Source organism: Chiloscyllium plagiosum, unplaced genomic scaffold (genome assembly GCF_037043375.1).
Source record: "Chiloscyllium plagiosum isolate Xiang-an unplaced genomic scaffold, Cpla_swu_hap1 HiC_scaffold_10, whole genome shotgun sequence".
In the NCBI taxonomy this organism is placed as follows: Eukaryota; Metazoa; Chordata; class Chondrichthyes; order Orectolobiformes; family Hemiscylliidae; genus Chiloscyllium; species Chiloscyllium plagiosum.
Window position 1 is genome coordinate 44058456 of NW_028270148.1, and position 16675 is coordinate 44075130.

The 16675-nt window shown below is 41.2% G+C and overlaps 1 protein-coding gene across 8 annotated transcripts in view; it reads left to right on the forward strand.

Moving 5' to 3' along the window:
* hhat (hedgehog acyltransferase) overlaps positions 1-16675 on the forward strand; it is a 251337-nt gene that overhangs the window by 21576 nt on the left and 213086 nt on the right. For all 8 annotated transcript variants that reach the window (XM_043695749.2, XM_087991309.1, XM_087991308.1 and 5 more), the window contains 2 exons: positions 10248-10463; positions 16174-16345. In XM_043695749.2, the coding sequence (XP_043551684.1) occupies positions 10248-10463; positions 16174-16345 (388 nt within the window). The remainder of the gene's footprint in view (positions 1-10247; positions 10464-16173; positions 16346-16675) is intronic.

The window sequence follows — 16675 nt, forward strand, 5'->3', positions numbered from 1 at the left end:
AATGCAGCAGTTCCATCAACTGACAGTTACTATCAAAAATTTGTTTAAATTTTAAACAAGACAAATTGACTTTGATTGGTTAAGGCATTGTCCTGAGAAGTGAACCAGAGAATGGCTGTCAAGAATTATGAGTTGAAACGGGTGTACTGTGCATATATTTTTATTTTTGTTTTCTAATTATGAATGAATCATTGACTTTTTTTCCTGAAAATATTAATCACTTTTGCCTGTTAGATAAATAATGCAGTGGTTTCTCTTGTTCAGAAAACTAATAGTTATTCATCTACTTGTTACGTTAATACTTGATAAACCTATTGTGTCAAATGAGTTGTTCCTGTGTTATAGGTTATGACATTCTAAAAGTTGAAAAGAATCTAAGAAATGATCACTGCCTATGTTGAAGGGCTGCCATTTGATAATATCTAGAGTATAGACTGTCCTGCTCATGAGGAAATTGTAACTGTTAAGTGATGCCATTGTTTTCAGTCTCCATTCGGAAGTCATTTTCCCAGCTACTGATTTCATCCCACTCTGCAGTAACAGTCTGAGATTAATTTAATCTGTCTGCAAGCTCTGTGTCACATTTGAGCCTGAGCTGACGTTATAATTGCATTGATAATAAGACCATTCGTTTCACCTCCTTAACATCACTCAGTTTTACCCCTGACTCCTCTCATTTGCTGGTAAAACCCCTAAACCTGCCTATGTTGCCAATGGATCCAATTATTCCAACAGACTGCTGGCTGGTTTCCCACATTCTATCCTTTGTAAACTTGAGGTGATCCACAATTTGCTTGCCTATATCTCAATGCGCAGCAAGTACTGTTACCCCATTGTCCTTGTGCTTGCTGACCTATTTTGGCACCTGGTGAAATACCATCTTGATTTAAAATTCCCATCCTTTTTTCCTCCTCCAAGGTTTTTTTCACTGCTCTAATTTTGACCTCTTGTGTAATTTCTATTGTAATTGCTTTAGGAAGGTCCTGGTGTAGTGCTATTATCATTGGGATACTAATCCAGAGACCCTGGCTAATTTTCTGTGGACATGAATTCAAATCCCACTTGACAGATGGTAAAATTTGAATTCACTAAACATCTGGAATTAACAGCTAGCCTAAAGTGATCATGTAACCACTGTCAATTGTTGCAAAGAAACCTATTTGGTTCATTAATGTCTCTTAGAGACGGGAATCTACTATTCTTATTACGTGTGATTCCAAACAATGTGATTGGCTCTTTACTGTTTCTCTGGGCAATTAGAGATGGGCAATAAATATTAGCCTAGTCAGTGATGCTTACATCTTCTGAATGAATAAACATAAACAATGTTGACTACCTTCACTGTCCAAGCCCAAAGGTCCGGAGTTCCCCAATCTGATATTCCTCCTCTAAGGCATTTATTAAAACATATCTGGTTAACTAAGGTTTAGGTCATCTGACCTAATATTTCCTTATGTAACGCAGTGTCATACTTTGATTTATAATGATCCTGTAGATCCCCCGTGACATTTCATTGCGTTAAAGGTGATAAATAGAAACATTGTTATTGTATTTGGCTGGATGCACTATAAATTTGGACTGCACTGTTGCCAGCCAATAAGTTTTGATGTTCTAGATTTTGTGATGGAAACCCTCTGATCTAACTTAGGCAACTAACAATCTATGGACCAACCAGGGAAATGATGGCCTAGTGGTATTATCACTAGACTGTTAATCCAGAGGCCCAGAAAATGTTTTGGGGATCCATGTTTAAATTCTGCGAATGGTACCCAGAAGAATTTGAATTCAGTATAAATCTAGAATTCAGGGTCGTATGCTGACTATGAAACCATAGTTACTTGTTGGAAAAAAAAAAATCATCTGGTTCACTAATGTCCCTTAGGGATGGAAACTTTTATACTTACCTGGTCTGGCCTATATGTGACTTCAGATCCACAGCAATGTGGTTGACTCTTAATGCTCTTTAGGCAATTAAGACAGGGCAATAAAATGCCAGTGAAGCCTACATCCCATGAATGAATATTAAGAAATGAGTTTCTTGTTTGTTGTCTTGATGGGGTCCACAGCTCATATTTAGCACTTTACATGGTGCCATTTTAAATGCTTGCTCCAATTAAGAACAAAACATCATATTGGCAGCATAGATAAAAGTGTAAGTTGGCAAATACATGATGAAAGATGGAACAGAAAAAGCAAAAAAAAAATTCTGTGATGAACAGGACATTCACTTGAGCATCCTGCTCTGACATGTAAAATTGGCAAGCAACCAACTTTAGATGGTCTACCATCGATGGTTGAGGGCTGTCAATTCCTGACAAAGGGCTACTTTGTGCAAAGCAAATTAATTGAAATTTATTGACCGCCTCTTCATATCAAAAATGAGCTGTTTGGAAATTGGGGCATGTGTAACCCCATTTCCTTTGCCTGTAACAGCTGCTGACAGAGCTTTGGAAATATAATTGACTCCATGAGTTTGTAGCAATAACTTTCTTCAAAATATCTTCTCTGTCTGTGTTGCAAATTGAAATTCGGTGATATTGAAGGCATTTGACAGGTTTTACCAATTCTTGTTTATACCAGTAGGTGGAGATAGATTTCTTTCAGGAGTGAATGAATGCACTGCTGGACCTTAAGTGAGAAGGAATTGTTCCTCTTGTTTATTGCGTTGTTCAAAACTGGAAAAAAAGATATATGGTAACAAAGCTGCAATGATTGGGATTATGAGAAAAGCTTGTGATAATTCAATAGTTTTCATTTGACTTATTATGCAATGAATTTTTGCTTCTTAAACTAAGAAACATACAAAATAGGCAATTTGACGACTCGCTTGCTCTGCCATTCCATATGTTCATGACTGATCCCACCCTCCCTCCTTATTCCTTGATCACTTTAGCCACAGGAGCTTAATCTACCTCCTCCTTGAAAACGCATTGTTTTGGCTTCAGCCACTTTCTGTGGTAGTGAATTCCACAGGGTCTCTGTGTGAAGAAAGGTTATAAAAGCTTTACCCCTTATCCTTAAAATATGACCCCTGGTTCTGGACTATCTCACCATTGAGACCATCCTTCCTATGTCTAAACTGTCTAGTTCTGTTGGAATTTTAGATCCACTCCTCATTCTAAACTCCAGTGAATACAATTCTAACTAACCCTTAGTCTCTCCTCATACTAAGTCCTGTCATCCAGGAATCAGTTTGACATCCTTCACTGCACTCCCTCTATAGCAAGAACATTCTTCCTCAGATAAGGAAATATAGAAGACTGGAGGATAGCAAATGTTGTACCCTTGTTCAAGAAGAGGAGTAGAGACAACCCTGGTAATTATAGACCAATGAGCCTTACTTTGGTTGTGGGTAAAGTGTTGGAAAAGGTTATAAGAGATAGGATTTATAATCATCTAGAGAGGAATAAGTTGATTAGGGATAGTCAACACGGTTCTGTGAAGCATAAATTGTGCTTCGCAAACCTTTATTGAGTTCTTTGAGATGGTGACCAAACAGGTGGATGAGGGTAAAGCGGTTGATGTGGTGTATATGAATTCAATGTGGCGTTGATAAGGTTCCCCCGGTAGAAAATTGCACAAAAAAACGGAGATGTGGGATTGAGGGTGATTTAGCAGTTTGGATCAGAAATTGATTAGCTGAAAGAAGGTGGTTGATGGGAAATGTTCATCTTGGAGTTCAATTACTATTGGTGTACTGCAAGGATCTGTTTTGGACAAACTGCTGTTTGTCATTTTTATAAATGACCTAGATGAGGGCATAGGAGGATGGGTTTGTAAATTTGTGGATGACAGTCCGGTCAGTGGATTTGTGGATAATGCTGAAGGATGTTGCAGGTTATAGAGGGACATGGATAAGCTGCAGCGCTGGGCTGAGAAGTGGCAAATGGAGTTTAATGCAGAAAAGTGTGAGGTGATTCACTTTGGAAGGAGAAACAAGAATAAAGAATACTGGGCTAATGGTAAGATTTTTGGTAGTGTAGATGAGCAGAGAGATCTTTGTGTTCATGTACATAGATCCCTAAAAGTTGTCACCCAGGTTGATAGGGTTATTAAGAAGATATTTGGTATGCTGGTTTTTATTGATAGAGGGGTTGAGTTTTGGAGCCATGAGGTCATGCTGTAGCTGCACTTCGGTGTATTGCAAATAGTTCTGGTCACCATATTATAGGTAGGCTGTAGAAGCTTTGGAAAGGATTCAAAGGAGATTTATTAGGATGTTGCCTGGTATGGAGGGAAGGTCTTATGAGGAAAGGCTGAGGGACTTAAGGCTGTTTTCGTTAGAAGAAGTTTGAGAGGTGATTTAATTGAGACATATAAGATAATCAGAGGGGTAGATAGGGTGGGCAGTGAGAGCCTTTTTCCTTGGATGGTGTTGGCTAGCACGAGGGGACATAGCTTTAAACTGAGGGGTGATAGATATAGGACAGATGTCAGAGGTAGTTTCTTTACTCAGAGTAATAGAGGTGTGGAACGCACTCCCTGTAACAGTTGTAGACTCACCAACTTTAAGGGCATTTAAATGATCATTGAATAAACATATGGATGTAAATGAAATTGTATAGGATAGATAGGCTTCAGGTTGGTTCCAAAGGTCGGTGCAACATCAAGGGCCAGAGGGCCTGTACTGCGTTGTAATGTTCTATGTTCTGTGAAGCCAAAACTGCACACAGCATTTCAGATATAGGCTCACCAATGCCCAGTATAATTGCAGAAAGACATCCTTGTTTTGTACCTGAATCCTCTTGCTCTGAAGGCCAATGTGTAGTTTGCATTCTTTACTGTGTGCTGCACCTGAGTGCTTAATTTCAGAGAATTGTGCACAAGGGCACCCAGGTCTCAGTGAAAGTTCCCCTCTCTCAATTTATTACCATTAGAAATAATAATCTGTCTTCCTATTTTTGTTACCAAAGTGGATAAACTCTTATTTGCCCACATTATACAGTATTACATTTGCCCTGCATTTGCTCACTCACTCAGCCTGTCCAAATCACACTACAACATTTCTGCATTCTCCTCATAGTCACCCTCCCACCACACCTTTGTGTCATCTGCAAATTTGAGATATTACATTTAGTTTCCTCATCTAAATCATTAACATACATTGTGAATAGCTGGGGTCCTAGTACCCATCTGTGCCCTACCCCAGTAGTCACTGTAGGACTTTGTCGAAAGCCTTCTAAAAGTCCAAATAAATCACATCCAGTGGCTTCCTGGTCAACTCTACTAGTTACACCCTTGAAGCATGATTTAAGTGTTCTGTTTTCCATGATAATGGACACTAGCATCTTCCCCACTACCAATGTTAGACTCAATCATCTATAATTCCCTGTTTTCTGTCTGCCTCCCTTTTTTAAATGGTGGGGTTTCATTACCTATCCTCCAATCTGCAGGAACTATTTCAGAATCTAAAGAATCTTGGATGATGACCACCAATGTGTCCACTATTTCTAGAGCCATTTCCTTAAGTACTCTGGGACATAAATCCCCAGGGCCTATTAATCTATCAATCTTCAATCCCATCAATTTCTCCAACACCATTTCTCGCCTAATATAGATTCCTCTACCAATACAGAAATCCCGTGTTCCCCATTATTTCTGTTATGTTGTTCATGCCCTTCTTTTGTGAAGGCAGGAACAAAGCAAACATTTAGTTCATCTGCCATTTCTTAGAAATAGTAAGGCATCTAGATAGAAATTGTCCCACTGGCCAGATGCAGCATGTGTTCATGAAGGGCAGGTCATGTTTAAGTCATCTTTTGGAATTCTGTGAAGACATTACGAGCATGATGGACAACGGGGACCCAGTAGATGTGGTGTACCTAGATTTCCAAAAGGCGTTTAACGAGGTGCTGCACAAGAAGCTGTTATATACGATAAGGATGCATAGCATTTGGGGTAAAGTATTAGCATGGATAAAGGATTGGTTGACTAACAGGAAGCAAAGAGTGGGGATAAATGAGTGCCATCCAAAATAGCAATCAATAACTAGTGCTGTGCTTTAGGGATCAGTGTTGGGACTGCAAATATTCACAATTTACATAGATGATTTGGAGTTGGGGACCACGTGTAATGTGTCAAAATTCGTAGATGACACTAAGATGAGTAGCAGACCAAAGTGTGCAGAAGACTGTGAAACTTTGCCGAGGAACATAGATACGTTAAGTGAGTGGGCAAAGGTCTGGCAGATGGAATACACTGTTAATAAATGTGAGGTCATCCATTTTAGTAGGAGTAACGGTAAAAAGGATTACTACTTGAATGGTAAAAAGTTGCAGAATGCTGTTACGTAGAGGGACTTGGGTGTCCTTGTGCATGAGTGACAGAAGGTTGGTCTTTAGGTACAACAGGTAATTAGAAAGGCAAATGGAATTTTGTCCTTAATTGCTAAAGGGATTGAGTTTAAAAACAGGGTGCCGGTGAGGCTATATTTGAAGTACTGCATACAGTTTTTGGTCTCCTTACTTGAGAAAAATGTACTGATACTGGAGTGGGTACAGAAGAGGTTCACTAGGTTGGTTCCAGAATTGAGGGGGTTGGCTTACAAGGAGAGACTGAGTAGACTGTGATGAGAGGTGGGAGGTTAAAGGATCAAAACTGGTATTGAGATTTACACACACACACACATTCTCCCTTCCTTCCCTTTCTTCCTTCCTTCCTTCCTCTCTGGCTGACTCTCTCTGTTGTTCCCTCCCTCTTCCGGTCTGAATCTCTCTCTAACTATCTCTTTCACTCCCTCTCTCTCCCTCTGTCTGACTGACCCTCTTGGAGAGCTCCATACCTGGGGGAAGTGTGCTCCAGGTAGATGGAACTAGGAGCTGACTGGATGAGTTGGGATTTGGGTGAAGAGGGGCCTTTGAGTGACAAACTTGAAGATGGCCTATTACTGAGGGGGCTGGCTTATGAGGAGAGACTGACTAGACTAGGATTATATTCATTGGTATTTGAGGGGGGATTTTATAGAAATTTATGAAGGGAATGGATAAGATAGACATAGAGAGGATGTTTCCATTGCAGGTGAAACTAGAATAAGAGGGCATAGCCTCAAAATTAAGGGGAGCAGATTTAGAACTGAATTGAGAAGGAATATCTTCACCCAGAGGGTTGTGAATCTGGAATTCCTTCCCTAGTGAAATTGTTGATGCTACTTAAGTAAATGTTTTTGAAGCTAAGATAGATTTATATTTTGAACAATGAAGGAATTGAGGGTTACAGTGAGAGGGCGGGTAAGTGGAGCTGAGGCCATGAAAAGATCAGCCATGATTTTATTGAATGGCAGAGAAGGCTTGAAGGGCCAGATGGCCTACTTCTGCTTCTAGTTCTTCTGTTCTTTATTTCCCATTATGAATTCCCTTGTTTCTGACCATAAGGGATGTACATTACTTTTCACCAATCATTTTCTCTTTATGTTCCTATAGAAACTTTTACAGTCAGATCTTAAGTTCCAGTAAGCTTATTCATATGCTCTGTTTTCCTGATTCTTAATCAATCCCTTGGTTCTCCTTTCCTGACTTCAAAACTGTTCCCAATCTTGGGTCTATTGTTTTATTCTTGGTAATTTGCATACTTTTTTTGCATCTAATTCTGTCTTTAACTTCCTTTATAAGCCATGGTTTGGCCACTGTTTCTTTCCACTCTTGCAATAAACAATTTTTGGGGTTTACCCAAAACACTCTTTGAATGTTTGCCATTTGAATCTGCTGTCATTCCTTTCACTACGTTTCCCAATCCATCCTAGCCAACTCACACCTCAAACCAATATAGTTTCCCTTATGAAAATTCAGGGCCCTAGTCTCAGAATCAGTTACCCCACTCTCTATCTTGATGGAGAGTTCAATCATATTATGGATCTAAAACTGTATATATTTTCTGAACTTTTACTGAATCCAGGGAAGATCCAGTGATGTCATTTGGTGTTTAGTTTGAAATGTGTGACAAATGTGTATTCAGTCGTGTTGATTTGTGGCTTTCCAATTTATTTGGTTGGTTACTTACTTTACTATAAATGTTATTTAATTAGTACCTAAAACTTTGTAAAGTCAACAGGAGTAAATGATTCTTCCATATGTTTTAGAATCACATCTTTCTTTCCAAATATTACAAAACATTTCAACTTGGAAATTATAATATTGTTGGAAAATTCAACTTGTCCACCTCCTGCACGTTCCACTCAATGCAATTGTAATGAACTTGACATTTACAAAACATATTTCAATTTGGAATGACAAAAATTGCACTAAATATATTGTTCCCTATGCACCACCTTGCTTGAATCAATCTGGGGATCCATCCAGTATTGTCTGGATAGAATGGTATGCCACCCTATCATGCTGTTGAAGAAGGCAATAAGGTGAGGTTCTAAATGCTGAAGAACTGGGAGAGGGGGGCAGTCTTCCAAGGAGGAGGAAGTCATTGGGAAGGTTGAAATTGTCCTTGTACAAGACAAACAGGACCAGATTGACTCCTGGTTCCAGATGAGAACTGGCTGCAACCAGTTATGGAATGTAAAATAACATTTGGTCATGATGCCAGCATTTGGTTTGTATTGTGTGGGTAATCTGCAGCCTCTGTTCCTTTTGTTTGTGTTCATTTTTGCTGGCTGCAAATAATAACTGAATTGTCCAATTGCTTGCCTGTTTGTGATGTTTCCATTCTGGACAGAGACTAGATATGGATCTACAGTGGGGACAAAGTATCAGTGACTTAGTGAGGGTGTATAGATGGAGCATAGCTAAGGATGTGGTGTTTTTAGCAGCAACTCAGTTGAAGGAATGTTTCGCAGGCCAGCTATGCGCTGTGAGTAGGTGTGGCTTCATGGCTGCTGCACCATTATGGTGCTGGTGCGGGACAATGCTAGATTTCCAATGTTCGTTTGGGTGTACAACAGTCTTTGCTGAATAGGCACATATGATGCCAGTCATTTGGCTGATATTTGGTGATTGATGTGTTGCTCTGAGAACAGAGCGTGGTAGAATAGGTCTAGAGTCAAATGTGAGGTACACCCTGAGGTGAGTATCCAGTTAACAAAGTGAATTTGGTAAAATACTGTGAGAAATCTCACATCAAAAACTCTGCAAAAACCTTGATGCAACTCGCAATTAGCCAAAAAAAAGCCGAAGATTCAGCCTTGTTCTTCTGATATTTGTGTAGACAAGTTGGATCCAATTGCCACTTCCTTCCCTAAATCCTATTTTGGGAGTACATAAATTAAATAAAGTTTTTTTTATAGTGATTTTATGCTAATACCAGTTTTAATACAAAATTTACCTTTCATATCCCACATTGCTGTAATCCTGTCAGTTTGATCATTCTGCCTTACATGGATTTTTTTGACAGTTTATTAATATTTTGTATGCTTTCTTTTTTTTTTGCTGAATTATATACTTCATAGTCAATGGGAAAGCAGAAAGACAAACTATCTCAGTAATGGCATTATATAAGTAGAGTCGTCATAGTCCCACTGGACCAAAGGGTTGGTATCTCATTAGAGAGAGATAGTAGTGGTGGTAGTTTAACCTGAAGGTCTGCATGCCTCAGGCAAGGGGAGAGGATGAAAAGGAGAGTCCTTCATGTTGACTCCAGCTGATGTGGAAATTAAACCCATGCTGTTGGTATCACTGTGCATTGTAAACTAACCATCTGGCTAATTGAGTAAGCATTTATTGTCTGTCCATAATTGGCTTTGAGGAAATGGTGGCGAACTGCCCCAATCTATGTGGTTTGGGTTACATGCACAGGCTTTCTTTCTGTAGTGACTTAATACAACTGAATGGCTTGCTATGCCATTTCACGGGGCATTGAACAGTCTACCACATTAGTATGGTTTTGGAGTCATGTCTAGGTGAAGATGGCAGATTTCCTCCAATGAAAGATGTTTATAGACTAGTTGGATCTTTAGAACAATCTGGTAGTTTTACAATCCATTTTAATGAGAGTAACATTCCAGATTTATTAATTATATTTAGATCCTCATCCCCAGCCCTTGCTGTTATCATGGGAGTTTGAACTCATGCCTCCAGAATGGTAGCCTGTGACTCTGGATTATTAATGCAATAACTTTGCTGTTATACTGCCAACCCTTTGGTGATATTCATTAAAAAATAACATGAAAGTATTTAATGTCAGAATGGTTGGTTGAGCTCTTTCTTTGTATATTTGTGGAACCTATTTCAGTTCAATCTTAATTTTTAAGACTACGTATTTATTTCTTCTCTTGATGTCAAGGTAATACTTCTTATTTATTTTAGAAAAGCTGGTATGAGACAGAGAATGAATACTTCCTGCTTTTATTCTGCTTGGCTCTTTGCAATCTGCGATACACAAGTTTCAGTTTAGAGTACTGCTGGTACTATGATGGACCTCGAAGGCTTGGTGTATCCTTCTGCTGGCTGTTGGCATATATATTCTATTATCCTATATTTCACAATGGACCCATCATATGCTACGATGACTTCATTAATCAGGTAAATTAATAGATTCACTTTTATTTGAACATATAACATTCCCTTTATAACTTAAACCTGACTTCTAATTACGACACTTTTTTTTTGTTTTTGGACTTTATCCTGTAAGTTATTGAAGGGCAATATTTATATTTTAGTGACTAACATGGTAACACTTCATTAATTATTTTGTTCAAAGTTATATAAGCAATTTTCAAAGCTTACACCTTGAAAAGTGATGTATTTGGAATTTTTGATGAAACACTGATTTTGTATGATCAATCTGCTCTCTGTCACGCTGTTAACATGATTCTGGTTTCTGTAGTTTTCCCACAAACTGTTATGGGTCATTCAGCTCATTTATGCTGGGTCTTGCTGTATTCATCCTGGCTATTGTGTTACACCAATAGTAAGTTATTGAAACTAAAATGCTTTTAACGAAGGTAATTTTTACAACAGTGGGACTAAAAGAGATATGGCAAGATAAAAAAACTCTTGACATAGCTGAAGATTTGATGTTGTTTCTATCATTTTAGATATTTTGTTTCTCTTTGGTTGTCTTTAATTTCAAGCCCCTCTGGCCCTTTTAAATGGCTGCTGCCTTTGAACTGCTACACCAAAGTGGCATTCCATTCCCTCCAAGGGAATAAAAATGTAGCTCGATCTGGCCCTGTGTATCAAGTTAAATGCCTTCTAGAAAAATGCAGCGATTCTCTGTCAGTGACCCTATCATGTTTCCAGAAGAAGGAAGAAAGGAAAGTCCAACCCCATAATGTCTATTGCCGCCTTCTCACAGCAACATAATTTTCATGTTTACCTGTCATGGATCCCATCATAAAAAGTTTTAACCTGCTCAGTTATGACTGGAGTGAGGAAAGTTCCCTTTTTTTGTAAAATAGAAAGTGAGCAAGTTGAAAATAAAGCGCAATTAATACAAGGTGATTTTTATAAAAATGTCTTCACTTTTCCAAGTGGAAGACTAACTTCAAAAAGATTGAACATTTGTGGAATGTTTTTTTTTATTTGCTAGTTTGATTAAAATAAAACCAAACCAGTTGTAGAGGGGCTAATGATGTGAGGCTTTGATTTGATGGATGAATGATAAACAGCAAGTTATGTTTTGAAGGTACCTACTAACCCAAACCACAACTTTGTTTACACCTTTAAGTGTAAAATATGACTTTCACTTACAGAGGAAATCATCAAATTAATAGAATGGTACTTGTCAGTAAAACCAAAAGGCACACTGGGACTTGAGGATACAGCTTAAAAGTAAGGGGGTTCCCACTGAAGATGGAGGTGACAAGAACATTTTTCACAGTGGGTCATTTGTCTGTGGACAAATACAGAAGTTGCTGGAGACTATTGGATGCTGTTCAACAGCATTGCATGATGCTCGCTCAGCATTGCACCACTCCGCTGTTCTACTTCATCCTCGGGCTCATTTGCAATGCTAACAAAAAACTTTTTATTTTCCTTTCAGGCATCAAAGCACACAATATGCAACAACTCAGAGACAGCTGCTGAAAATGTGTTGTTGGAAAAGCGCAGCAGGTCAGGCAGCATCCAAGGAGCAGGAGAATCAACGTTTTAGGCCTGAAGAAAGGCTCATCCCCGAAATGTCAATTCTCCTGCTCCTTGGATGCTGCCTGATCTGCTGCGCTTTTCCAGCAACACATTTTCAGCTCTGATCTCCAGCATCTGCAGACCTCACTTTCTCCTACAGCTCAGAGATACCCATGGCCCTCTGGGACCTTCCTTCCTCTTCCTTCTGACTCCATCCCCTCCCACAACCCCACCTCCTGATGGGTATTCACCATCTCTCCTAACCTTCAGCTCTCCAATGCTGAACGTTTTGCGCTCAGCAAATGTCTCAGTTTTATCCATTTGCATCCCCACCTTATTGAACATCAGGCATGACATGACGTAGAACTCTTTCTCTGTCATCTTCACCTCCATGCCCATTTCTTTGGACAAGAGTCCTCTCCTCATCCCACAGATTCCTTTGCCCAACTTTCTCCACCTGGACCCCTCCCTCTGGCCTGGTACCTGCACTTGATCTATTCATTGAGAATTGGTTGCCTCAATTTCTCTGACCCCCTTCATCCAAACCAACCTGTCTTCCACAGAACTGACTGCACTCCATGCGCTTATTTCCAACCCTGACTTTGTTATTAAGCCTGTCGATAAGATTGGAGCTGCTGTACTGTGGCGGATCGACCTCTACATTATAGAGGCGGTGCACCAGCTCTCAGATTCCTCTTCCTATATTCCCCTAGACCATGACTCCAGCATGGAACATCAGGCCATTGTATCAACGACAGTCACTGACCTCATTTCATCTTGTGACTTCCCCTTCCTATTACCTCCAAGCTGAGAGTCGTGCAAAAATCCACAAGCAAGCAAGGCTGTCCAAGCAGACCCATTGTTTCTGCCTGCTGCTGCCCCACAGAACTCATCTCTTCCTACCTTGACTTGGTCTTTTCTCCTCTGGTGCTGTTCCTGCCCACTTACATCCACGTTTCCTCTGATGCTTTATGCTAGTTTTAGAATTTCCACTTTGCAGGCTCCAGCCACCACCTCTTTATCATGGATGTACAATCCCTTTCCACATTCATCTCCCACCAGGATGGTCTCAGTGCTCTTTGCTACTTCCTGAAGCAAAGGTCTGAACCGACACCACCACCACCATCTTCCTCTGCCTGGCTGAGGTCATCCTCACCCTATACAACTTCTCTCTTAACTCCTCTCTTTTCTTCAGGTCAGAGAGGTGGCCATGGGCATGTGCATTGGGCCACAGTTAAGCCTGTCTCTTCATGGGATACGTGGAACATTCCTTTTTCCAGTCCTAATCTGGCCCCCACCCACAAATGAACCAAGGATTCCCCAGCACCATTAGATTAGATTACTTACAGTGTGGAAACAGGCCCTTCGGCCCAACAAGTCCACACCGACCCGCCGAAGCGCAACCCACCCATACCCTTACATTTACCCCTTTAACCTAACACTACGGGCAATTTAGCATGGCCAATTCACCTGACCCGCACATTTTTGGATTGTGGGAGGAAACCGGAGCACCCGGAGGAAACCCACGCAGACACGGGGAGAATGTGCAAACTCCACACAGTCAGTCGCCTGAGTCGGGAATTGAACCCGGGTCTCTGGCGCTGTGAGGCAGCAGTGCTAACCACTGTGCCACTGTGCCGCCCATAATTGTCGACAGGGTCCTCAGCTGAGTCTGACCTATTTCCTACACTTTCCTCCCACAACAGTGATAGGATTCCCCTTGTCCTCACCTACCATCCTACCAGCATCCATATCCAGAGGATCATCAGTCACCGTTTCCACCACCTACAACGAGATGCCACCAAGGGACACATATTCCCCTCTCCTCCCTTGTTCACCTTCCACAGGGACTGTTACCGCTGGGACATACTGGTTCACTCTTCCTTCACTCCCAGCACCACCACCACAGCCCCAGGGCATCTTCCCCTGCAACCTTTGAAGGTGTAGCACCTATCTCCTCCCTCCTCAGTATCCAAGGGCCTAACCATATCTCCTGGGTGAAGAAACACTTTACCTGCACTACACACAATCCAGGCAAAAGTGGGTACTGCAGATGCTGGAGATTAGAGTCAAGATTAGAATAGGGTTGGAAAAGCACAGCAAGTCAGGCAACATCTAAGCAGCAGGAAAATCAATGTTTCGGACAAAAGCCCTTCATCAGGCTTCATCAGCCCTCATTCCTGATGAAGGGCTTTTGCTCGAAGCATTGATTTTCCTGCTTCTCAGATGCTGCCTGACCTGCTGTGCTTTTCCAGCACTACTCTAATCTTGACTCTACACACAATCCAGTTTACTGCATTCACTGCTTTACATTGTGGTCTCCTCTACACTGGGGAGATAAAGCATAGACTGTGGACTTCTTCGCAAAATATCTACGTTCTGCCTGCAAAAAAAGACCCTGAGCTTCCAATGCCTGTCACTTTAACACACCACCCAGTTCCCTGGCCAACATCTCTGTCTCAGGCTTGTTGCAGTGCTCCAGTGAAGCTCAGTGCAAGCACATTTTCCACTTGGGGCTCTGCAGCCCTCTGGATTCAATATTGAGTTCAATAGTTTTAGTGCCTGTACTCCCCCATGTCCTAGCCCCAACCCACACACAGACCTTGTTATCACATAGTCTGCCATTGCACACTGTTTATTGTTGAGGAGAAAGTGAGGTCTGCAGATGCTGGAGATCAGAGCTGGAAATGTGTTGCTGGAAAAGCGCAGCAGGTCAGGCAGCATCCAGGGAACAGGAGAATCGACGTTTCGGGCATAAGCCCTTCTTCAGGAATGAGGAAAGTTTGTCCAGCAGGCTAAGGTAAAAGGTAGGGAGGAGGGACTTGGGGGAGGGGCGTCGGAAATGTGCTAGGTGGAAAGAGGTCAAGGTGAGGGTGATAGGTCAGACTGAGATGGGGGCGGAGAGGTCAGGAAGAAGATTGCAGGTTAGGAAGGCGGTGCTGAATTCGATGGATTTGACTGAGACAGGGTGGGGGGAGGGGAAATGAGGAAACTGGTGAAATCCGAGTTCATCCCTTGTGGTTGGAGGGTTCCTAGGCGGAAGATGAGGCGTTCTTCCTCCAACCGTCGTTTTGTTGTGGTCTGACCAGTTTCCTCATTTCCCCTCCCCCCACCCTGTCTCAGTCAAATCCATCGAATTCAGCACCGCCTTCCTAACCTGCAATCTTCTTCCCGACCTCTCCGCCCCCACCCCAGTCTGACCTATCACCCTCACCTTGACCTCTTTCCACCTATCACATTTCCGACGCCCCCCCCCCCCTCCCCCAAGTCCCTCCTCCCTACCTTTTATCTTAGCCTGCTGGACAAACTTTCCTCATTCCTGAAGAAGGGCTTATGCCCGAAACGTCGATTCTCCTGTTCCCTGGATGCTGCCTGACCTGCTGCGCTTTTCCAGCAACACATTTCCAACACTGTTTATTGTTGTCCATTAACAGTCTCCAAAACAGCTAATCACTCTCCTAGCCTGATTGTTATCCACTCCTTTGTCTGTCCAACTCTTCTCTCTCTTTGGGCTCCAACCCCACCTATTGTTTACTCCTTACCTCTCCCCACATCCTATCTTCTGCAGATAAACCAACATTTTTCTAGCTACCATCAGTTCTGAGGAAGGGTCACCGGACCCGAAACATTTACTCTGATTTCTCTTCATGGATGCTGCCAGACTTGCTGAGCTTTTCCAGCGACTTCTGTTTTTGTTTCTGATTTACAGCAACTGCAGTCCTTTTGTTTTTCCTTAGTCTGTGGAACTTTTTTCCCTAGAGTAGTGGAAGTAGGATCAGTCAATAATTTTAAGACTGACTTCTTGACTGATAAGGGAGTCAAATGGTTTAGGGAATAGACAGGGAAGTAGACAGCCTGATCATAATTAGATTACCCATGATCATGTTAAAAGTGGCGTAGACTCATGGGACCAGAAGGCCAACTCCTGCTCCTGATTGTTATATTAATATGCATACTACATGTTGACTTTATATCAGGGAAAAACAATTGGGGATTTAATAAATCTTGTTTGAAACTGAAATAGAATTTCCTTGATTGTCATGATTTTATAATGAATTTTGTTGGTGATTGTAGTAAAAACAAATAAAATGAGACAAGTAAGTACTTCTCTACTTCAAACTGGATTTACTTGCTTTTGTTTTCTTTTTACTTTCAAATGAAACAGATGAGAAAACCAAAGGTGTCAGTTCCCAAAAAAGACCTTGCATGTTTGTTGCTGAGTGGAGTGCGCATTTTGTTCTGGTGGTGTCTGACAGAGTCCATGCTTCAACTCATGTATATTCATGCAATTCAGCAGCAAGAAACAATATTGGAATCTGCCTCTTACTGGACTTTAGGTTTGTGCGATATCTGTCACTTTATAATAAAATGTACAAATGATCTTGTATTGAAGAATATATTATGAGTTGATAGAATAATAAGATTGGACAGCAGTTCTTTGCTTTCACATGAGTGCCATAAGACGCAGGTGCAGACATAGGCTATTCAGCCCATCGAGTCTGCTCTGCCATTTGATGAGATCATGGATGATCTTAATAGTCCTCATCTGTCTTTCCTCATAAACCTAGAATCCCTTAATGATTAAAGATTTGTCTGTCTCGATGTTGAATAGACATAATGAGCCTGTCTTTACAGCCTGCTATGTAAAGAATTCCACAGACTACAAC